Here is a 25,986-nt window from a genome sequence, read left to right on the forward strand (position 1 = left end):
CTTCCACAGCTTGCCAGCATATTGGCAACACCACGGGGAGTTAAAAAAAAACAAACCAAACACCACCACAAAACAATGAATAAAAGCACAGGCATCTAAATACAATCCAAACTACAGCAGCTTGTGATTTTGTCCAGTTCAGTTGCTGTATATTAAAAATATGCTACCAACATCCTCTGCACAGCCTCGAACTCGGGTCAATAAAAAAAAAAAAGCACTTCACGGGATCTTTGATCACTTCCTACAGACTTCTGGTTTTCCGATATCGGATCGATTATTCCTCAGTTCACCTGGTTTTGTGGACAGTCTGCACACCCATAGGTAAGAACTGGATTTTTAATTCTGCAACTGAAGGTCCTTGGCTTTTAACCTTTTTTTAAAGAAATAAAATACAGTATCTTCAGATACAAAGTCCTGAATCCCCAAAACAAGCTGCAGGGTATTGTGGTGAACACACAGCCAATATTTTGGACCTCTTCATCACTGATCGATGGTCACACTCCTTGAGAATCAAGGCATCTGCTTAATTGTAATGGTCTAATGAAAATAGAACACTTCCAGATTCAAGTATGTAATTTTCAAGTTTCAGTCCTGTTTAGAGCACTGTTACAAGTTCTAAAAGTTTGACTCAGGCACATTTTCGAAGAGGTCAGTTTAAAGAAATACCCTCAAGGTAACAAGTATAAAACGCTAAATAAGTTAAAATCTGATAAGCACATTAATTTCTCTAAATTAGTTGAATCTTCCAAATGCGTGAGTATTGCAGTAATGAGCCAATGAAAGGTCTCACTGCGAAGTACAGAAGCAGAGACTATTAAGAAAGCCTGAACAAGTACAGGGACTTCACCCCAACACAGATCTTGCCCCCCCAAAACTGGCAGACAGCTGGCTCTCAGTTCAATACAAATGACCATTTAGTATGCATTCTGATACGAAACACTGGAACCTAACTATAAATATTTTTTGCAATTATCAAAACTAAGGCATGAGTCTTAAACCATACTGGAGATAGAAGCATTCAAGAAATGTCTTGTTATCTATTACTGAACTTATCCAAGGTAGAAGATCCTTTAATTAAAATACAAATGGCATGCTAGGTATAAATAAAAACCACATTTTTAGCGATCTGTTCCTATTTAATGCTTTTCAATAAAGTTATGCTTTTTAAATGAAATATTTTCTTAGAGCAAAGACATCAAGACAGAAAGAATGTGACGTACACGTACCTGACGCTTCTTGAACTTTCACCTTCAGACCTGTAAAGTAATACACAAATATTTAGGACATAATTACTTGCAAGATTTATAAGCCAGAGAGTCTAAAAATGGTAGAGCTTCTCCTGCATTCTCTCCCTTTTTATTTCAGTTAGCTTTTCTAAGGCTTGTTGTACTTTTCCTACTAATGAAACATTTAAAAAAGAAACCAGTCTACTTAGGTTTAGAATAAATCTATTAGAAGTTAAAAAACAATTAAGAGTTGAAGTCAATAATTGCAATATTAAAATACACCCTGACACTCTCTGAACCCTCACTAAAGACCTTCAGTAAACACAATAACAAAGATTTATGTTCCATATTTGCAAGTGAAAAGCACCAGCCTCTGACATTAGTCCAGAAGCAGATTAGCTTGTGTCGTGGTAGGTTTTTTTTCCTCTTTTAGCCTTTCTTCACTCTTTAGCTAAAAAAGTCATAGGCAAATATGTTTAGGAATCTAATCCCCAGATTTATTAGGCACTACTCAGAAAGGGCCAAGGTTTGCAAATACTAGTAAATTTAAAACATTTAAAAACCCACACTGGCCTGAATTACACAGTTGTGCAAAAATGAAAGATAAGCTTGACTAAGTTACAGAAGCTCTTAAAGGTCATATTTTTCTCAAAGGTGAGATAATTTTATCAATCAAAACTGGAACAAAGCCTCTATCTCTCTCTCCACCCAGTATTTTTAAAGTAAGGAAATTTAAATTGATGTCATTCATACTGACACAGTTTCCTCTTCCAAAGAGAAGCAGAAACATAGTACTCCCCACATTTTGTGAACAAACACAAAATTCAGAAGAAAACATACATCCGTTTGCCCAGGTCCTCTCCTTCCTCACTCCAGAACAATCCAGCCCCAGCACTACAGAAACCTCAAATACATCAGTAGTCTCTGCAAAACCAGGAATCAAACACACGAAGCAAAGTAGGCGATTCCAGAGCAAAACAAAACCTCAAAACACCCCTTCCATGTCATGACCTTACCAGGGACCCAAATAAAAAAAGTGATTGACATGAACTCACAAACTCTAGCACTTAAGCGACAATAAGCTAGAACCAAAGTAGCCTCCTCAAAGTCAAAGACAAGGGTCTTTCTTTGGGACCTAAAGAATCTTCCCTAGTTGACTGGGGGGGCGGGAGGGAAGACTTAATTTCTTATTAAAATTACTTCCATCTCCAATGACAACTTGCATATTATGCTAGAGGCAGGAGAAAAAGTTATGGCTGGTAAAAGTTTAGTGAGTCTAATGCCAGAAAGCAAACAGTACTAATACCTAATTTTCAGAATCGGTTGTAGAAATAGGTACCAAAATTGATGTTTTTTTTTCCTCCTCCCTTCATTACATGCTCTAACATTGTCTTTATTTTCTTCAAGCTTAAAGAAAATGGGTTGATTTTAAAAGCGCAAGCTGAGAGGAAAGAAGGTAAAATGAAGTTAGCCTCTTGTCGCAGGCAGTGGGAAGAATGCTGTAATTGGGCGGACGGAGTGGAGGTGACAGAAAGGTGGTCAGGTATACCTACAAGTAGGAGTAGCAGTTGATGTTCCCAACAGCTAACATCATAGCGTACTTTAAATCGGAACAGAAATTAGCACAGTGGAAAATTCTGTTGCCCAGAGCAAAGGGAACCAACTTCTGCCTGGAAAGAAGAACACACTGCACTGTCTCTCAATCTGGAAAGCCCAGCAGGTGTGAGAACTCACCAGGTTTGCTGTACAACTGAACTGTGTTTCAAAAAACCCCATTTTTCCAAACTTGTTGCAATTGTCTTTTTACTTGGAGGTGATGAAGAGTCATCACTGCCCTTCATTTAAGGAAGAATGATGACTTTCGTTTACCAGTATCTCTCACCACTATAAAAACCTACTGTAGTATTTTGTGTACCCAATGTAGTATCTAACCCATTCAAAGAATACTCTGTAAGAGCTCTGGGAATTTGGGTGTTACTGGCAGCACTGTCTGTTATCACAAGATGTGTTTTACTGCATGTTTAAAAGATTTTATAGAACAACACAGAATGGAAAAGCAATCCCACAAATCCACACCCAGAGGAGCTCTTAAATAAATATTTAAGAGCTAGCACTTTGTGGGTTCTTGTTAATGAAGACAGGCTCGGCTATCAGACGGCTCCACTTCCAGCTGTGTTACTTTAATTTTATTCGAAATACGTCAACGTATAAACAGGCACAAGACTTCAGAAGTGGTCTGCATTTCTACCCTGCCACCTTGCCCCAGTGCAGCCTGACATCCGTCTGCATCCATCCCTCTAACACGCGCGGGACGGACTGGAACAGCGGCAAGGACAGAATCGGCAGAGGTCTAAATGCCAGCACCAGGTTGGAGCTTCATGAATTTCAAGCTGACACAGTGCTAATTCCTGAGTTTCTTGTGCTTCCCTTCTCATTTTTTAAAGCCTGTCTGGTCACTTCAAGTTGTTAGGTTTTCAGTTACACACACGTATTCTGATAGACAAAAGGTAACTTCAAAGCAGCTTTCCCTACATGAAAAAAAGTTAAGTGAATGCAAGGGAAGGAAGAGAAATGAACTCACCTATGCATCCCCAGGAGTAATGGAAAAATTAATGACTGAAGTGTTTAACTGACACCCTCCCACACTCCATTTTTAGCAAATTACATCTTGCAGAACATACATATAACATCTTCTTCAGTTGTAAAGTGTAATTGCTTGTACTTTCAAGTTTTCAAACATAGCTGAGACAACTGGATTTTTAGCGCTTTAATTTTCTGCCTTTCCTCTTGACTAGAAAAACAAAACCATCTGAAGCAGGGAAGTGTCTTAGAGTGCTCAAAGCACTCTGGGGCCACCAGAAGCAGCAACCAGCCATTCTAGACCACCTCTCCCTCAACTCACTATTTCTCTCACTAAAACTCAAGAAGTATTTGAAACCAGGTGTTTTGGACAAGGGAAGTTGGGAGGAAAAGGCCAGGTCACTGCAAGGTGCTCTTTGCCAAGTTAAGCCCAGACACACCACGGCTGGAACCATCTGCTCTCCCAAGCTGGTCGCCTTCCAGACCAGCACAGCTACCAATGGGGGGGAAAACATCACATCCCTTCTTTATTTTTAGGATTCCTAAGGGTAAAAAGCTGCTAAATTCTGCAACTGCTAAATTTGCATTTTCAAGGCTAAGATTTACTTGAGTAAATTCCGAAGAGTTATTCAGTGATAGTCGATTTTACTCAGGGAATGAGTAATTGGTTTGCAGGGCTGAATGTACACACTGCTGACAAAAACACTACTACTTGTACTTTGAAATAAAGCACTAGATTTTCTTTAAGCATTCTTTAAAACCAGGATTTTGGATCAATATTTAATGTTTCTGCTTACACTGTAAGCATGTGCTGGGCTCTGCATTATTTTTTTCCTTCTGACCCAGACAATAGAAACGATACTGTCACTGCTGAAACAATGAGAAAGGTGAAAAAACGCCTGGCAATGTATTGCATTGTTTCTTTTAAGGTAGACCATAAAGGAAGAAAAAGCTACAAGAGATACCTTATCTCCTATGCTACAATACTTTATTTTAAACAGAATATATTCCATTTATATATCCAAGTCATATCAGTGATGTGATAAATGGCATGCAGCGTTCTCCAAGATTTCTCCTTTCATTGCTGGCTGGTTTCCAATATTTCATTTTGACTAGAATTAAATATTAATCTGCACACCCCATTGAAGTACAAGTTTGTCTTCTTCCTGACGCCAAGGACTTCATTCTCAGTAGTAAATACAGCAAAACACACCCTCTTTAAGATTGTTACAGTCAACAGAAGCAGAAATGACTTTGCCATTAGCAGTATTTACTGTAATTCCATTGGAAGCAGAGGCCAGGAGGAACAGGTACCATCATAACAAACCTTGAACCAAAAACCAAGCGCGAAGGAAAACAAAAACCCCAGAACTTAAGACTTACAGGAGGCAGAAAACCAAAGCGACTATTGAAATCCTGAATTATTTTTGTTCACGTCTAAATGAATTACTGCCATCACCCTCCACCTGTCAGTCCACATCTGTGAAAACCAGAGATTTCAAAGAACATCTCCATTCACGGTACCAAAATGACTTATTACCTTTTGCTTTGCATACCCAAGAGACAGTCACCAGTATCCTCCTATAAACACAACAAGCAGGAAAATGAAAAAGAAATTTGAAGAAAACTTTGAGAAAAGCACGAGACAGAAAAGCCACTCGATATGGTAATGCAAGAGGTTCCCATTCCTAATCAGCAAATCCCTATTTCATTTAGGTAAGGGCAGGGTCTTACACCCCAGGAGCAGCATCGCTTCAGAGGCAGAGCTCATTCAGTGGCTTTTCCTCACTCAGAAAATTTTAGCAAGTCTCTGGCTCCCCCCAGCAGGAAACGTTCAATTCTCTCCATTATTCCCCCCTCTTAAAGTAATAATAAACAAGCTGAAAGTCTTACATCATTTGATTTGTTGTTTACACTTAAACCTATACTTAGAAGAGAAACAGCATCATGTAAAGCTGCTTCCAAAAGCAGCTTCAGGACCAGCTTTCAGTCTGACTCACGAAAGTAATCATTTTTAAAATAAAATATTGTTCATAACCATTAAGGCACATTATATAGAGTGATATACACAATTACTCCTGCAACAATTTCAAGCTTAGCAGCACTTTATTTGGGCAATAAGGAGAGTTACGGCAATGCTCTATAAAAACAGATTATACAGAAAGTAGAAACAAGTTTTAAAACTCTTTGTCTAAGATTCGTGTTCAGGATGCAAAGTTCTGCTTCACATGGCAGGGTAGAAAGAAGCAGAACTGAAGTCTTACTGTAAAACCCCACAGGCGGACAGGATTTTAATACAGTTTCACAGCCCCACACCCACCCACGTGGTAGTAAAGCCAGGTCATATCTCCTCAACCATTTAGAATTGTCACTCCCATCAGAATACAAAGAATTGAGTAAAAGCCAAGTTTATAACAGCACGTCAAGCTTCCATGCTAATTAATCATATTCCATCTGAAATACATCTTGCAAGCCACAAGAATTTATTTATTTAAACAAACAGATTTTAGGAGACCTACTACAGGTATGAGTATACAGTAGCCACATATTAAAGAGCATTCTAATTTCATTTTTTACAAGAGGAAAATATCGAACCAGATCTTTACAGAGCAATGCTAGAATCAATGCGTTTCATTAAGCCCTGCTTTGAGTACAGAACTTGCCTCAAGAAAGCTACGCCTGTTACAGGTTGTCCTTTTCTAGTAGACGAAGTCTTTCAGCATTTTTCACGCAGATGAACAGATTACCTTCAAGGAAAAAAGCTTCAGGGAGAATTCATTACTGGGTATATAAACAGTACTATTTCTATCACAAGTAGGCATTAGCGTGCTTCAGTATAAAGTTTCTGTGGGTTCTGAGCAGCAACTCAAAACAAGGTGGATGTTGCCAGGAAACTTCCAGCTCCATCTAAAGCTTTCCAGTCTGCTGTGTCTGAATGATGTTATGTGCCCCTATGGATTCACAACAGATGTGCAATAAATAAGTTTATAAAGAAATTCTGTTAAATAACAAAACGCTCTTATTCCAAGAGTCTGAAAAGAGTGGCCTTGCTCATTGCATGTAGAGCGGTACGAGGTACCTAAAGCCTCACAGAGACGGGCACACGTGCCACCGTGCCCTTGCCCTCCCGCTGAGGAGGGCTAGATCAGCACCAGTGCATTGCCAGCAATGTACAAAACAATATGTCCAGGAACGCAGACATATGGGATGGAGATTTTCCTTTCCAGAAAATGGGTTAGCTTGCCAGACTCTCTATTAGACAGGGTCAGAAAAACTCTACTGGGCTGAAGAGTCTTAAAAGAAATTATAAAATATTAAGTATATTAAGAGCTGTCCAGTCAGTCGCATTTAACAAAGCTTCAGGATGAGAAAAATTACTCATTTCACCATTAATTATGGCCCTTTCAGAAGGCTTCTGTTATTATGCATAACAGAATGAAGGAATGAGCACTCAGAGCAAACACATGGTCTTTGGCCTGCCCATCACAGTAGCAACAGAAAAAATAAATCAATTACAGAAGTACAATTACTGCATTGCATTTTGATTTAATACTGAGATAAAAAAAAAACCCCACACATGCCATATTGCACAGCCGGAAAACCACTATTTTCACAAATTATTTGAGAACAGTAATATCCTAAACAGTCTTTTTGTTCTTTTCCAAATAAAATGAGAAAGTCTAATGGCCACCTTGAATATCACACTTCCATTCAATTCAGCACACTCCTGGACAAGATCTCTACAAATTTTCCAGAACAAAAGGGTTTTTTTCACCAGGTGACATCTGACAAGCCACACAGGATGCACATTGGGGTTAGGGAGAGATAAGCTGCTGCCTGTCACAAGCAATCTTTGGAAAGAGGTGTGTGAAGTCAGAATAAAGGTAAGCTCAAAGATGTCAAAAGAAAAAAAACCAGTGTAAACTGGGCACCCCTACTGCAATGCCAGTTAAGGTCTTTTCACTGCTTCACTCTTCAGAGCTCTGCTTATTAACTCAAGTCATCTGCATACTGAGGAAAAAGGAACAGGAAAAAGCACACTAAAGATTTTTCCTTGAAAAGAAGAATGATAACAGAGAGACCCACATGTTGCTCATGTGACTTTTTACTTTTTTTAAGAAACAAAAACAGAAAACAAACAAACAAAAACCCCAAATTTAAACTGCTAGAAGTGTTCCATTGTCACAAACTAAACCAAGCATTTACCCAATAGAATAGGAAGATGCAAAGTTTGATTTTAGTGAACATACAGCATTTGACCTAGCAATACTCAGCAAACCTAAGGACTGGCAAATAACACACAGCCTTCAAACCCGGCACCGCCTCAAGGCTTTTGGTCACTTTAAGACACAGGGAAAAAGTGTTCTTTGATAGTATACCTTGTTTTTAAATATTGTTTTCATGTAATGATGAATGTATAGAATGCTTTCTGTTTCATTATACTTAATGCTTTCACTGAATTTCACTGAATTTTTAGAGTTGGAAGGGACCATAAAGATCATCTAGTCCAACTCCCCTGCCGAAGCAGGATTGCCCAGAGCATGTCAGAGCAATGCTTCATACACTTCATGGGGCACCATTCCCCTGCTCGTGCATGCTGTGTATTTATGGTTGGATTATTTTTTTTGAGGGTATAAACATATTTTGACTGCAGAAAAAGCAGGAAGAGCTTGGGTTTGATCTTCCGTTACCAAAAGTGAAAAAGGAGTTTCAATTGAAGTCCCAAACAGTATAAAGCTTAGAACTCCCATCAGAACCGTATACAAACTGGATTTGGGCTGGTACTTAAGGCTCCCACTGCGGATCTTGCATGAAAGTGCACCATCTCCCCCACGAAATGGCAGCACGAGGACAAGTTAATACAAGGGTAAACATATGAATCACGAGCTGCAAGATCCAATGTGAGTTATATAAGAAGCATTTTTAGGCATCATTTTGAAAGAAAAAACCCCAAAAAGCCAGCAGGTGCCCAATTCCTATTGTACACCATAGCAACAAAGTAGGTAATTAGCAGTTACGCTGCTGGAACTGTTCCTCTGCGACCAGCCCAGGGCTCGCACTGGTAAACAGAGATTTACAGGGTTATGGCAGCTCTCCCCAGGTACACCGACACCAAACAGTGCATGAATTCTACCGCCCCAGGGAGGAAGGAGGTACAACCAGAAAGGGTTCTGTAGAGAAGCACAACATATGCCTGACTGCTTACAAAGGACCTATTTGGTAAGTTTACCAAATTGACAGGGTATTAGACATACAACTGCCAATTAGCAATGTTCACGGAAACGGCACACTCTTTCACAAAGAGCATAACGAATCACTTTTTTTTTTTTCCTATATTTTCTCCAACTCCTATTAAAGAAAGTAACTTTGTTTTTAGCTATCTTAAGTAAGTGAGAGTATAATGCTGAGATGCTCGGGGGGGTTTACACAGATTTACTATGTGCAGTCCTTAAGCGCCTGCCTCTGTGGCCCTGTATTTGGGGAGAAGACCCCCATCCTAAGAAGCATCCTTCCATTCCAGCTCTTGGAATGCATTGCTCGTGTGGCAGTGACTACCAAACCCCTCATTAGTCCTTACGGAGGTATGAGCACCACACAGACATTTCTAGTAACCATGTTAAGAAAATCAGTTGTAAGCGCAAGCCTGGACAGGAACACTGAAAACAGCCACTTCCTTAGATAGTAGATGCCATTTTTGTCTTTTAAAGCTAAACCATTAAACCCAAGCAGACACGTGTCTCAACACCTGAGAAGCAGCAAATATTTTTCTCCTATAGATAACTTGCTATACTATCTCTGATAAATACCATGGAAGTGCAGCTACTGGCATAGGGTCTCTGTAAAGAGCTTGTTATATCTATTCGTGGACTGCCTACAGCCACTACCGTCCAAGAAATGTCTATCCCAAACTCTCAGCAATCTCTGGTGAGAGACAGGTAAAACCATCAGCTTGATTTCCCAGCCATTGCTCTGTCGCATATGCCACTGAGCTTCAGGCTGAACGTACCCTCTCCGCGCTCACTGCCTTCATCTAGGATGTATGTTTTAGTAACCTGGGTTCTCTTTTTCCCTTAGTGCCTGAAGATAGGTTGAAGCAATGGGCAGGATACAAAGCCCAGTGTGTTTTCATAACAAGCAACCCGCTCCGCAACCTGTGCCGTGTGCTTTCCATCAAGGTTATAGATACCATCTGTCCGCCCAGCGAGAGGCAGAGGAAGAGGCTTCCTCCAGCATGCAAACAGGGACCCACCATAGAATCATAGAACGGTCAGAGTTGGAAGGGACCTTAAAGATCATCGAGTTCCAACCCCCCTGCCATGGGCAGGGACACCTCCCACCAGACCAGGTTGCTCAAAGCCCCATCCAGCCTGGCCTTGAACCCCTCCAGGGATGGGGCATCCACAACTTCCCTGGGCAACCCGTTCCAGTGCTTCACCACCCTCACAGGAAAGAATTTCCTCCTAATATCTAGTCTAAATCTCCCCTCTTCCAACTTAAAACCATTACCCCTTGCCCTGTCATTACACTTCCTGACAAAGAGTCCCTCTCCGACTCTCCCATAGCTCCCTTCAGATATTGGAAGGCTGCTATGAGGTCTCCCCGGAGCCTTCTCTTCTCCAGGCTGAACAACCCCAGCTCTCTCAGCCTGTCTTCATAGGGGAGGTGCTCCAGCCTTCGGATCATCTTTGTGGCCTCCTCTGGACCCATTCCAACAGGTCCACGTCCTTCCTGTGTTGAGGACTCCAAAGCAGGACACAGTATTCCAGGTGGGGTCTCACGAGTGCAGAGTAGAAGCACCTCTCGCAACCTGCTGGTCACACCTCTCTTGATGCAACCCAGGATGCGGTTGGCTTTCTGGGCTGCTGCTCCATGGGCAGATGCTCCGTCACACCACCACCTGGATAGCCCAGAACAGCCTTCTCTGCCTCAATAATGAACCAAAACAGTTAAATACACAGAAAACTTGGCATATAGATGAAGCTACCTCAGGACACTTCTGGCTACCTGGAGAAACACCGTTATCCTGGAGAAATGTTGTTATCCTCCGCACACAACTGTCCGTGTTCCCCGGGGAAGGGAAGGGAGCTGCTGCAGCTGTTTTTCTGGGAACACATCCATACAGCTGTGCGCAGGCTGGAGCAGCACTGGGATAAACACAAAGCAACCCAGAAATAACTTTTACGCTCCTGTCCATCCCTGGAAGGGGAAGCAATTAAGCTGGAGGGTAAGTTAAGAAGCCCCCTCTCTCAGGTCCCCCCTGAGAAGCCTGACGTGTCACTGAAAAGGACCCATGGAACGGAGAACACAGCCAAGCAGAACACGGTGCAAAGGGGACAAAGCTTTGTTTGCCAAATTTTTTCTATTCTCTCTCCCTGCGGCAGGTAGCAGAAAGGGCTTTGGGAGATCAACGCCTCCAGAACAAGGCATCGCTGGGCTAAAAAGGCTCTGCGGTTTCCACCTGCTTTACACCAAGTCCAGCACCAATACCTGTCTCTTGAGATTAAGCAATTAGAATCCACAGTGAAGCCAATTTATGATCTAAGAAAGAATATTGCCAGAGAGCCATATGGAAGGGAAGTAAATATTTTGCCTTGATAAGCAGGGGGTGCTCTTAAAAGTCAGCATCAGAATAAAGACTTAAATCTGAAGAGATAACTGTTTACAGTTTTTTGTGTTTATGGTCTCTCAAAATCATTTCACCTGTTCTCATTTTTCGCCCCCTTACTGTTCAATTATTTGCAATTGCTTATAAGCAAACAATTAATATTACAAAAACTGAAATAGTGCATCTGCTTCATTTCTGTCTGAAATCCATCTCATTCTGATTACATTAATCATTTGACAAATGAGCCAATTCCTCTTATTATTTGTTTCCCCCTGCTGCTGAAACTTTTCAAACCACTTACTATTTCACCTCTGACCCGCAGACTTGTCTATCCCTTCCACGGCTCAGGAACCAGCAACTTCCCCATCAAACCTCATTTAGATATTTCTTTACAGCTCAACTAATTGAGATTATTTTTCCAATAGCTAAGGAAGTGAGAATGTAACTTAACCCCAGAAGTCATGAAGAACTGCATAGCAAATTTTTAATATATAATTGCACACCAGAAACCTCTAAGCAAGTTCAATGATATTGTGAAGTAGAAGACAAGTGGAAGACAGTTTTCCGCAGAAGTACAAAGAAGTATGAAGACAGGTGAGCATATGGTGTTCCTCTATACTGAATATATCTACAGAGGCATTATTCTAGCTTAAATTAAGAGTCATCATAAGTGGCAAGACACTAGACCGGATTCTTTCCGACTGCCTTTCCATTTACAGGTAAGGCCTTAAAAGAAAGAAAAATCTCTTTAAAATTGGGGTTTAACTAAGGACTGCATCCTTTTATCTTACATTTAAAACAATAGTTAAGATGCAAGTATGGCTTTCAGTCATGCCTCCAATTATAGAGGTCCTTACCTCTAATGGTAGACAAAGGCTTTTCAGAATATGAAGATATCTATAGCAGAACACTTTATCATCAATTTAGCCTCTAAACACACAAGCATTGGTCATAAACGTTTAGAAAATGATCAAGTCAAGCTTCATCTTTCATTTGCATCAAGTATTTGTATTTTCCTTAATAAAATTATCTGTCTGCAGAGGGTTGTTGTCAGAATGTATTTCAGACACATGTGGATTAGTTACGAGTTAGAGCGAGCAGCCAAGAAGCCTTCAACAAGAATGAGCAATTTTCTACACATGGAATTTATGTCTTTAATCCTCAGGCTTGGGAGGCCATTACATCTCTACACTTATCTTTCATATAAGACAAGATCTCCCTACATTTTTTCTGTAAGGAGAAAGAACAAACAATAAAACTGATGAGGACATAGTTGGTGTCAACCTTCCATCCCAGGAATTCATTTAGCAATCGATCCAACAATAATTACAAATCAAAATCCAGTATCTGAAACCTCCCTCCGCAATTTAAACCAAAGGACTTGATGGATAAAATCTTCTAGTGTAAACTATACTTAAGTCTTATTTCAGGAGAGGCATCTGCACATTAAATTCCACACACAGATTATCAGAAGTCTGAGTGATCTGTCAATAAAATGGCAAAGTTATGTTTTAAGAAAAATAAAATGGAAACTAGATTTCACACTAAGGTGCAACAGAAGTATTAAAGCCTTAACGCACTTAACCTCTGGATTAGCCTCACAGCCTGCACTGGCACTCTTTGGGATGAGGCCAAACGCAAAGACAACCTGAAACATTTGGAGACGTAGAACTTGCTCCCAGTGGACTTGATATGGCTTTCACTGGGAAGAGACACGCCACCGCTCAAGACAGGAGCTGTTTAGATTCTTCAGATCATTTTTGGTAGAAGTTTAATTCCCAATCATTCTTTGCTAACTAGCCATGTTAATTTGGCCCTGAAGTCAGTCTGATCTCAGTGGCCACATGGGTAACCAACTGCTACCTGAGTTTTGTTGCCATTGATTGCCTTTTCTCCAATTAAGACTAAATTAGAAAGCCTGAAAAGATGAAGACAAAAACAAGCGTATATTCTAGTACTATAAATTGTTAGACAGAAGGCATAAAGAATGGAATTTAAGTCTTAAACTTGTTTGATCTCATTTACTCAGAAGCACTGTAATTTGCAATGATTAAGTTTCTGAATACAGAAATTTCAAAAATGCCCTACTATAAAAGAAAATCCCGCAGACAGGATTCTTGGCTTCTTTTTAGATGCCTGGAGGCCTCGGTTTCAATTATAACGGCAGTACTTACAGCTAATGGTTTTCTTGCTATTAGTCAGATTCCATCTGTCCTAAAACCTGCCATGGTTACTGACAGAGACACCCCAATATAAAATGCCCTTCCTTACAGAGTCTTGAGGTTACAGTTTCTTGAAATGACATTGGCACTGGATAGAGCAACTTAGCCTAGTTCTCATCTTCTGAAAAATGCCTTACAAGTTTTTTTGGTGGATTTTCTTTTGTTCAATTGAGTTATGGGCTTGGTTTTGTTTTGGTGGGTTTTTAAATGTATTTATTTTATATGGCTTGGTTTCTCTGTGGGTTTGGCTTTTTTTCCCCCCTTTCTTAAAACTGGTCCCCCGAATGCAAGCTTCAGTATGATTACAACTTTCAGGGAGAGTTTTAACAACTAATCCTGTCAGCTTTTGGAAGCATTACTTCAAATATCTTCTTTATCCTCTATAAGTATTACTCAAACACTCCCCAAGAGATCCCTGTACCTCAGCGTTACCTGGTTTTTCCCTCAATTCACTGTTTGGCACTTTTAATTGCCTCTTGACATCAATACATTATATTATAATTTTTTTTTCTTTAGATCAAAGCACTCTCCATCAGTTCATACTGACCCAGACACAACCAATGAGTCTGTAGATGTTTTGTTGGGGCTTGGGTTGGGTTTTTGGTGGTTTTTTTTTTTTTTGCTTGTTGTTTTTAAATCCTCACAGCATTGCACAACTAAATCACATTTTGTGTCACTGTGCACAGTAAGGTATTTCAGCCCTGACTTTCGGTAGCATACTACTTAAGTGAAAGCAGATGATGTATCTATCTATCCATTTGTCTGTAGTAAGAGCATGTTCCCTGTCTCTTTGAAGTCAGTTCTTCCTGCTAAAAACCATTTCATAACCTCATACGCTGTGTGTGTCCATGTCCCCAAAAAAAGTCCTTTAAAGAACAAGGGGACACCAGAACTTCATTAAGCATTATCTTATGTAGCTGATGTACATGGATACGGGTCCACCTGCCTCACCTCAGCTCCAGCACTCCAGCTCAGAGGATCCAAACCCTTGCTCCCACCAGGGATTTAGGTTCTTCTTCGTCCCTTTGGCACAGTGAGCCGAGAGCGGGAATGAGAAGTGAACGCAGAGTTGGCTTTGCATCTTTTCTATATGTTACTTAGAGAGAGAGAGAAAGAGATACAGCAGCCCAGTCCATACAGCAAGTAAGACTATTCCCACAGTGACACTCTCAGTGTTATTTTTTACTGCGACTACATTCCATCTCAGCATTTTCACTTCTTAAAGGAAGCATTCATTTCAGAGCTCCGCAGCTCCAGGATGTTTAAACCTCAGTATTGCCCAACTGTAGATACCACAACAGACGTCATTCGTCCTCCTCGCTATCTCTCCTCACCTCCCTGTGCCCTTGGCTTGCTGCGCTGAGATAATGTGAAGATTCTCACCGGAAAGCCCAGGTGACCTCTGGATCATTACTTCACTCTTCAAAGTTTACCGCAACAAAGCCTGTAGCCCAGTGTGCTCAACCTCCTTTTCTTTGGATTTACAGACATGCATCCAAGGCCCCTGCCCTGTATTTCCAGCCCCAACTATTGTCTTAAACAGCTCCTTTACTGCCACTTTTTAGTCTCTTTTTGCTCTGTAATGAGCACCACTAACACAAAACAGGAGCTGCTTTTTACTCGGCAAACCAACATCCTATATTTAGGTAAGAGCTCACTGGTATGAAAATATTTTCAAAGGAGACAAAATGGGGATGGGAGGGGAAAAAGAGCAGGTGCAAACCAGTCTCAGCCGTATAACAGTGAGTTTTAACCAAGTTCAAAGACAGCACTTATTTGGCTTTGTGCTTTCTGTTCAAAATATGATAATGTGGTTTTATTTGGCTGTTGTCAAAGAAGTCTATAAACAAATGAAGTTATTTTTAGCAGCGCTTGAGCTGCTAGCAAAATTTAAATAACGCCCAATGAGTGGTACTGGCACAAGCAAATAAAATGATAATAATATTTGTCTGGAACTCAATACATTAATTGCTTAACCAGGCTTTCCTTTCTAGGGGGTCAGCACTCAAAATATGTAAGAAATTTAGTATCTTCATCTTTGTAAACCCACACAAGTTTATATGCAATAGGCGTAGAACTGGGGGAAGAGCATCCTTTCAGATGCTCATCCATCAACAGCCCATTTTTATAGTACTCTGACATTACAAAAGCAATAACATTCCACTCATGGAAATAGCTAAGCTCAAAGATCAAACATTGATGATACTCCAGAGGCTCCTTTACATACATATTGAAATTTAAGATTCCTTTTCTTTTACAATAAATCAACTGTCCCATTTGAATAGTCACTTCAGTTTATGAAATGATTTTGATGGATCACTGCTACCTGGCACAACGAGTTCCCAAACCAATCTCGCCTTTTAAAAGGCAGCTCTTCTGGATAACGATTCCTGAGCCCTAGCAGAGTCTCCAGTTAGGATTTTTAGAGGTGTAGTGTTCAGTCACTGCTGAGCAGAGGCCAAGGGCAGCAGAGGTACAACAGGGTTCACACATTCTGCCTGAAAACACATCTGTACATTCACAAGCTGTACGAAGTTTCTGCTCCACAAACGGCTGTTCAGAGAGGCCTTCGCAATTCCAGATCAAGTCAAGTGTCATGCAACTAAAATATTTTCAGCACAATTCCTTTTTTAGATAATCACCAGCTTTTAGGCATCGATCCACTTGTATGGCAGCAAATTTGTTCACAGAAGCAGAGAGGTGGGGAGACAGCAAGAAACAGGATATTTTTATGTATTTCAGGTCTGTCCTGCTCATTAGATAGACATATAAGAGATGTAATTCCTATACAGCTACAGCAATATTAACTTTAATCTAACTAGCGTAGAGACGATAGCAGCAAGGACACGGTGATTCCCATGGCAACATTAGCACAAAACATACCAGTTCTACTAAAAACACTTGGTCTTTCCTTGCGCAACTGAAGCCTTTTCTGCTGCATCTTCATTGTTACAATTACTTACGCTATAATGAGAAGCAAGTTAGGAGGTTATGCTCGTTAGTGGTGGATTATATTTTTTTTTTAACCTGAAACAGAGAACTAAGTAAGTTTCTTCAAAAGAATTCCAAATATCCAAATACAATTACAGCTAATAGTATAATAAATTCCACCATATAGGATTTAGAGGACATCTGGGCCTTGTTACTTCTGTACAGAAAGGTGTACACTGTACAGATTTACACCTTATTAAGACCATCTTTCATTTTGTTAACACTGTTTACTTCTGCTGAGAAGGCTGAAGACAGGGAATTTGTTTTCCTAGCCCCTAGTTGAAAAGCAGCAGCTCAGTGAATTTGACACAGCGCTGGCTCCGCACGCTGCAGCCAGTCTACAAGCCAATATTTTCTCTGAACGCGCCTTGAAGTGCAGAGATAGTTTTCCCCTCCTGCAAACATCCCTTCAGCATTTGTCGTAACAGGCTCCCTGGGAAGGCGAAAGGGATAGAGATATCTTCCCTGCAATGTTTATTCTCCGGCACAGCAATTCCTCTGGAGAAGGAGCTGGGCTGCAGCTGTGAGCCAGCAGTCAAGTCATCCTGCCTGGGAAAAAAAATAAGCAATCCATACCATTTGTCACCGGGCTATTTTTGTTTCAGCTATTTCTACCAAACCTCACAGGGCTGAATGTCCTATGAGTTGTGTGCTCATTTGACTATTAAGTTACATTGATTATTTTCCACCCCCCCCGTTAGCCATACAGTACTTTTATCCAGCCTACAATTTTGGTTTCAATATCCTCAGGGTGAGCTGCATAATTAACGTAACAATGCACTTGCAAATTCAGCATTAAGCTCATCCAAAGCCAATATAAATGCAACATAAGTATAAATAATCCTATTCTGTGCTGTTGTCACTAAAACTTCTTATTCTTCGAATTCTCCAAGAAAACCCTTGGAAACATGCAGTTATTACTGAAGGAACAGAATCTTCTGAATTCTACTGCTCTGAACATCAGTAAAGCATTAAGGTTTAGGAGTCCTTCTCTTAAGTAAATTTCACTATGAAAGCTTGACTACTACAGGAGCTTTGTTATTATACCATGTGAACCAGACCGATTGTTTGTTTTATAAGACGAGTTTAGCTCAGCCACCACACTACAGCAAGAAATACTAATTTCTTCTCTACTTGTTTACAACACTACACAAGTTTTCAGAATACAAAAATCGGTGCAGCCCAGGCCCCAAGACACTGCCCTGCTTACAGTAACCACATCATCCAAAAGTACTCCTGGAAGAACTCTAATCAACCCTAAAATTTTAGGAGAGAAGGTTAAATCTTTGGCAGTAATACCAAAGTTAACTCTGAAGGTAAATTCCTAATAAGCATTCGTTTTTAAGCATTATTTTAGTACCTAAAAATGCATACTACCTATCAGACCCAACTAATTCATTTTCCTTATCTCCTAACTGCAACACAAAACATTTCAAGACTCCTTTCCTCTTGATGTTGAGAGGCCACAGTAAATTTAGATGGAAGTCTTCCTACGTACATCAGTGTTCTTGTTGAGTTCAGGAGGCTCAAAAGCTTTAGACAGCAAATAAGGTTCCTGTCGTTAGTTAATATTTCACTGAAAGAGCTGGGGGGGGCTTATGTTACAAACTTCAAGCATCCAGACTTGGAACACGATGAATTTTATTTAGAAAATATAATTAAGATTTGACAAAATTTAATTAGATGATAGATACTAATTTTGACCTAAATTATTTTTCCCACTGTCAGGCATAGCTTATATTTATCTGTCTTCAATAGCTCAGTTTGGGTTTGGTTTTTTTTTTTTCCTATCCCCAGACCAGCTCTCACTGGGCTCCGTCCTTTCAGAGAGGGCACTGCAGACTGAAGTCACATCTAGGGGAGCGAGCAATTTCCCTGCGTTCACTCAGTTCAATAGGACAGATGCACTAGAAGCACAAAGAGCAAGAACGTTACCATTAAAAACCCAACAATTAACTGGTTCAGTTAAAACAAGTTAATACCACAAGCTGTTGAAGTGGCACCGCATACTTCTTCTATTGCTTCCTAGGAATTGTTCACTTTCTGGGATGTTATACATGGAAATTCCCATGTGGAAGTGTTGAACCTGTTCACCTTATCTCTTAGTAATTAGTGGAAGGTTAGAAGGCAATTACTGGACATAATTAGTCTCAGTTCCAGGTTCTAAGAGAATCTTCAATTTACAGAGTATCTTCAGCTTGCAATATATTAGACATCATTACATATAAATTCCATTTCTCAAACCATTCACAGTTTTAGATAGTGCAGACCAAGACACAAAGAGGAGATTTCAGTAAGATTTTTATGTCTCAAGAAGTTACATGGCGTAAAAATGTCAATAGCCCATAGACAGAGCGGAAAAGTTTGTTCCACTTTTTAACAGTCACTTGAAAACTGACAGCCCGAAAGCATTCGGTATTCTCAAATCAGGCGCAGTTAATATGAAGAGTCCTCTAGCAGAGATCAGAGCAGCTAGGCCAGTCGCCTGCACCAGCAGGAATGCAACTGCTTTTGCTTGTAGATGAATTGAAATAATAATACAGGGATTTTATCTTGATCTGTCCTAAATATATTTTGAAAAATTAAGTGAACATATGGGACAGTCTGGCAAGTGAGATATTCTCTACAGGTAAAGAAAAGTATGTACAGGAAAAGTCAAAGAGTCAAGTGCCTTTCCACAGAATCACGGAATTGTCAGAGTTGGAAGAGACCTCTAGAGATCATCCAGTCCAACTCCCCTGCTAAAGCAGGGTTGCCCAGAGCACATCACTCAGGGCTGCATCCAGGCAGGTCTTGAAGATCTCCAGAGAAGGGGACTCCACACCCTCCCTGGGCAGCCTCTTCCAGGGCTCTGGCACCCTCACCGGAAAGAAGTTTTTCCTCATTTTTAAATGGAACTTCCTATGTTCCAGCTTGTGCCCATTGCCCCTCGTCCTATCGCTGGGAACCACTGAAAAGAGTCCAGCTCCATCCTCCTTCAACCCACCCTTTAGGTACTTGTAAACATAGATAACGTCTCCCCTCAGCCTTCTCTTCTCCAGGCTAAAGAGCCCCAGCTCTTTGAGCTTTTCCTCGTAAGGGAGATGCTCCAATCCCTTAATCATCTTAGTTGCCCTACATTGGACTCTCTCCAGTAGTTCCCTGTCTCTCTTGAACTGGGGAGCCCAGAACTGGACACAGTATTCCAGTTGTGGCCTCACCAGCACAGAGTAGAGGGGGAAAATGACCTCCTTTTTCCTACCTGGCAAATCTTTGCTCCTTAACATATTAGTTGTGCCTTACAGAAGGAAATACCTAAAGAAAAGAAAAATTCCTACATAATGCTTTTCCCAGAGTGTGGTTATTCAGCAGATCACCACAGATGTTTGGAAAGGGTGAGATCCTCTACAAGCCTTGCTCAGCTCTGTGTAAGAGCCTTTGGGAAAGGGTATATATAATGCAGAAGACAATGTCAGATAATATAAGTATGCTCATCACTAAAACCAACTTTGTTTTAGAGTGTTTGTATTTTACTGACTGTAACTATAAACTGGGAAAATTACACAAATGTTACTATTGACTGTTTGAGAAAAATCACACAAATGCTGAAGCACTGTAATATTTTGATCCCATCTCTCAAACGATGACAGCAACTTGAAAAGCCAAGAAAAATAAAACAAGCAAACAAGTCACTTGCCTCTGTTTGTTGTATATCACCTATGGAAGGCTACAGAAGCCGCAGCTATAGCACTGAAAACAAGTACCACAATCAAAAGCTTATATTACATTAATATTATGGGTTGGGGGTTTTGTTTTAATTGGCTATTCACACATCTGAGATAAGCAAAAGAACAAGGCAGTTTATTGCTGCTTTCACTTGAGCAAATAATAAGGTAAGATCTCACTACAGCACAAAAAAATTTCAGGTCTGCACCATTCTCCATGTCGGATTTACCAGCTTAGGATATGTAGCTACCCAGTTCAGTCATTGGGAGGAGTAGCAGAAGAAAATAGCATGCATTTATTAGAACTAGGTTTTTTAAGTGGACTGAGAGAGTCTCAAGAAAATGGTTCCCGAATCTGGGTTATGTTTACTGAAGCTACTTCAGATTTCTGTGAAGAGATGGGAACATTTAAATAGATGCTTATGAAAAGATACTATCTAATTTTCAAATTTCATAGAATGGTTTAGGTTGGAAGGGACCTTAAAGATCATCCAGTTCCAACCCCCCTGCCATGGGCAGGGACACCTCCACTACAGCAGGTAGGTCTAAGTAGGTCTCAATAATTTCAGTATATATTTCATTTTTTAATTCCCTCCTCTTTACAAAGTTTCACCATGTAGTACTTAGAAGGCAATTCCAAATCATTCCAACTCAAATTCAGTTCCAAGAATCTCCAGCATGACTTTTTTCCCCTGCTTCCACACTCGTTACAAGTATTTACAGCAAATCGAAAGGAAAGGATGTGGTAGGTCCCTGCAGGCAGATGAAAACCCATGATGTATACTTTTTGTCACTTCCACAGAATGTGAATATAATAGTTTGAGTGCTTATTTTCTGTACTCTTTATGAAAGATAGTCTTGTGATACACACCTCCAGTATTATTAAGTTTGATGATTTCATTCCTGACATTTAAACTTCCTGCTTATGAAAGACTAGAAATGCTTTTGTTTGTTTCTAGTAAGTTAATTCACAGAGTTGCATGCTACAGCTAAGAATATATGAAAAGATGACTGCATGGTACTGCCTTCAGATCTTATGAATAAGATTATTCATAAGGCAAATAGCTCAATGAAATTAACACATATCTCTAGTGACAAGGCATAATTTCGTTAGTCAACCATGTCAAGGTTAGTACAGGTCACTACATTGATGTTTGCTGATCATTTCTGCTTTCAATTAAATGTGCATAAACGAATCTCAACAGATACCAATGTCTTATTAAATTCTAACATTTATAATAGCGCTTAGTTGCTTTTACCCTAAAGAGAAAGCAGTAAGAGGATTGCATTCATCACGGTTTGTCATGTAGTCATAATACTATAGAACTCATTTTTAAAAAAAGAGACAAGATATTGTATTACTTCAAGTGTTGATCTTGAATTCACAGTATTTAAAGATCCATTTTCGTACTCATGCAAGCAGTAATATGAACAAATGAATACCTAGCTAGTGGATTACATCCCTCTTTACACGCCTTCTCGTATTTACCTTCTATTTGCTGCCATATCAAAAAAAACTACAAACTGCTCAGAGGAAGAGAAAGCCACCAAAAGAATGCCCTAGAGACAGAGGAGCCTGCAGATTTCAGTGTGACAAGTCCAGAACTAGGCTGGGACTGCAAGGGGTGTGTGTGGAAGTGGTTAAGTCATATTTCTGCCTTTCTGATCTCTAACTTCTAAGTCACAAATTCTATTTTTATGCTAAAAACATCGGACTGAGCTTGAATGTGTTTTCCCTGTGAAAATTAGTGCAAGGTGAATGTTGTCAAGACAGAGCGAGTACAAGCTGCTGGATCTGATCCCACGGCAGGATCCCATCAGTTTGCACAAACACAAGAAGATTCACTCAAACTTTTTCAGCTAAGATCCTTCCATGATTGTTGCCCGAGATGTTTCCAGAGATAACTCTCTGAAATAGTGCTTTTATACAGATATATCTGCAAAAGTGAAAAGCCTGAACAAGATACACTAATGCTTAGAGGATACCTCACATTATGGCATTAGGTAAGAGACAGCATTAGTAAAGATAGTTGCATAAAAATCCACCACTTAGGGAAACCCTTTCCATATCTAATTCCTAGTTTTCCACTTCTGAATTTTTCCTCTAATTATTAGTGCAGCATATTCTAATGGAAAGATGTAAACAGCTTCTGTAAAAATTGCATATTTATAACACTAGGAATAAGAAAAAAAAAAGCAATCACTTGATCCATTGAAAACAAATCTCAAAGATGTGGCCATCCCAGCTGTTGTTGCAGTCCACAGATCATACGAGATCCCACACGCCTCCCATCATGCCTCTATAAAGCAACCTTCCAGTTACACTCAGCTGATTCTCAACTCCTGTTTTGAAGACTAAGTGAAAGACCTGAAGTGCTTCAGAGTTATAGCGTAGGCCTTTTGATATCAGTGCATTCAAGATTTCACACAGGAGTAAAATGAACTTGATCAAGACTGTTCTGTTGGTGAGTAAGGGGTTATTTTTTGGAGGGGAAACAAAAATCCCAAAGCCATTTCCTCTCTCGTACATCTTTTGATTTGGCCAGCAAGTCTTTATTCCAAGCATTGTGCTTGTGTTCTGGATGGTTCAATGAGTTCCAGAAAAAGTATTTTCTGACTGGTGTTAAAAGTTTCAAAACGTTTACTTTGAGTGGCTTTGCAATACCATTATCACAAGTGCAAATGCATAAGGTTCGGAAGGACCCATACAAACCTGTCCTAAAATAGCTTCTCTGTACAGAGATATCCCATCTCTAAAGCATGACACTGGAGTGTTTTCAAAAAAAACTAGAAGGTGAATATAGTCACCATGGAAAATCATGATTTATAGTTCTGCAAAACAACCCTAAAGTCCAGTCTGGACACTTTTCTACCCAAACAAGTTCTCAGTAGCTTGAGATAAACTTTGTCAGTCCCATGCCCTGAAGAGATGTACAAGAGCAAAAAAATGCACAATTTTACTGCTGTAGAAGACTGATTTCTATTTTTTCATTTTTGATATGTTAATCTGTATCTGTAATCTTTCGTATTACCCCATTACGGAAGTACTCTACGCAGCCACAAACTCCAGCACACATCTGCTCAGAAATATATTTTCATGCTTTCAGAATTACCCTGCCTGAAAGCATTTTTCCACAGAAAAGTTAGTTTTGAGAAGGGTTCCATGAAGCAGGTGTTGTGTTCCGTGTTCTTATGTCACAGCACTGCTGGGACTTCTCCATGGGCAGGGAGAGGTAACTAAAAATCTTAAAGTATTAGTCTTTTCAGCTATGAAGCGTTAATAATGACCAGAAAGTATGTGAAATGTAAGAAGATTTTTAAACTAGACATATGCACTGTGAAGCCATAGCAGGTTAGTTTCTAAAGCTGTTGCTTATTTTTAATATTTGAATTTTTGCCATGCAGAAATCTTACTATAACTATTTTTCTCTACATGAACTACTTCATTCAATCCTGCAAATTACTTGCCTACCCAGGAACTAACCAGTCACTTTCACATTCTTTGGCTCCACTCTATTTACTGTGCTTTTTCATTTTGGTATGTAGGCTATTTATTTGCAGACATTTCAACAAATCTGCTTTTGAACTTTTCATGCTACAGCAGTGATTTCAGATGTTACACAAGTTACACTGAAGCACCCCTTTTTCTTTCACCAACCGAAAAAAGCTTACTCTCATGCAATACATCATAACTTAAAGCAGCAGAACTACGTGTTTAAGAGCAGTATAGGTCAAAGGACAGCAAAAATGTATTTATTCTCATTATTATATTACAGAAACTACATCCTCAAACACCACAGCAAATACCATCTTGTAAACACACTTCTACTCCTTTCTCACTGGGTTTACCTTCTGCACTCACAGGGATTGCAGGTCCATGATCTACTGTGCAATTGTGAAACACATTTGGGAGCCAGTCAGTTAAATCTCATCCTTTAAATGGCAGTTTGGGACTAATCTTTGCATCGTTGACAAACCATCACAATCATTTCATCATGTGTGTTTTTGCTCCCTCACTTGTTTGAATGGCAGCAGACCAGGGCAGTTAAACCAGAGAAAAAGTCTACAAACTGTTCACTAGAAATCTGACATAAAGGCTTGAAAAATACTGCAAAAAAAAATAAAAAATCCTGTTCAACATATGCCCCGAGCCAACTGCCTGAAGGATAACCTGGCAAGTGTCATACCTACAAACTCCTGTGCACATTTTTCTGTGGATTCTGTAAATAACTATGTTCTGAAAACAGTTAACAGAGAAAAGTGCATCTTACACCACCTGGGTATGTTGTACACCATCATGGTACACGTATGCTTCAGATGTGCTCTGTGAGACACCACACACTGCTCATCTCTGCCAAAAATGCAGGTTTAAATTGTATTGACATTGTTTTTGTTTAGGAAAGTTATTTACTCAAATGATCTAGCTCAATATAATAATAAGGCAGTAAAATTACTTTAGATCAAGTATTATTCTACAGAGCAAAACATATCCAGCTGAAATAAAACAAAATTTAAGGAATTTCTGGGTAGCGGGACTACCATTTCTGCCAGCATAGACTTAACGAAAGCCCCTTCCTTCATGAGGAAAGGAAACCTATATCTAAAATCACCAGTGGAAAACCAGCTCAGCCTATATTTGAATATATTACCATTAACTTCCTCAAGGAAGCTTATTTTACAGAAAATATCTCAGATCATAACCTTATTTTTGATAGTTTCAGACAAGTTTATTAATATTCTAATATTCTTTACCATAACTACACTGAAAGAAATCAGTAGTTGCATTCAACTGTCATTCTTGTACATGGGCCAGAAGCACACCAAAACCATAAGCATTCAAACTCAAATTTTCAAGTTCAGGAAAGGTCAAACCTGGCTTTTTTTTTTCCCCACGTTCACCTCCAGCTCCAACCTCAGGTTAAAAGGATTTAGACTAACTCTCGTAGAAGTGCCACTGCTCTCGCTGCAATAGCATACTCACCTCTCTGCAGTAACATCACGGAGAAATTGAGGGTAAGGTGTTTGGAAACACCACTGAATGCCTGCATTTGCAGAAGCGTCATTAAGTCTAATTTCACATATGCAAAACGGCCTAAACTCTGAAGGGGTCAGCAGCTGCCTGGGGCTCAGTATCTCTGACAAAATTGACTCAGAACCGTACCAACTCTACAAAATCCTTCTCACTCCACTTTTGTACCGACATAGAATACAGTGCTATAATTAAGCAAAGCCGGGTTCAAAATAACAAAGGTCTTTTGCTACCTTACCACCACAGAAGCACAGATAATCAGAATTAACAGTTGTAGCTGTGCATAAGAGCTAAGAGGACTCCAAAGGTCTTTCCTTCACACGGCAATTCTCTAGCACCCTTTCCTGCTACAGTTTGCTGTGTCCTCACAAGCTCATAGAACGCGCTCTGAGCACCGTTCCCACAGGGGCAGGGCCCTACCAGGGCTGCCTGGTCACGGGGATGATGTTCCCTATCAACTGATCAACCAACCATCAACTTCGTCAAGGGGTTAGCTTCAAATCCATGAACTAGAAATTACCGGTTGTCAGTCCCTGAGTCCTTTTTCTTGAGTACAGACGTTACTTTTCCTTTTCCAGTCCACCAACATACGTACCATGAGGAGTTTACATAAAGCTTTGATATTTCA

At 40.0% G+C, this 25,986-nt stretch overlaps 1 protein-coding gene across 2 annotated transcripts in view; it reads right to left on the reverse strand.

Annotated features, from left to right (window-relative positions):
- Positions 1–25,986, reverse strand: part of IQSEC1 (IQ motif and Sec7 domain ArfGEF 1) — a 345,111-nt gene that overhangs the window by 269,425 nt on the left and 49,700 nt on the right. The window contains exon 2 of one of the 2 annotated variants that reach the window (XM_074151284.1): positions 1,227–1,256. In XM_074151284.1, the coding sequence (XP_074007385.1) occupies positions 1,227–1,256 (30 nt within the window). Of the gene's footprint in view, positions 1–1,226; positions 1,257–25,986 lie in introns of those variants that run through there. The other variant, XM_074151286.1, reaches the window with a different exon arrangement.

Source organism: Numenius arquata, chromosome 8, assembly GCF_964106895.1.
Source record: "Numenius arquata chromosome 8, bNumArq3.hap1.1, whole genome shotgun sequence".
NCBI classification, from domain to species: domain Eukaryota; kingdom Metazoa; phylum Chordata; class Aves; order Charadriiformes; family Scolopacidae; genus Numenius; species Numenius arquata.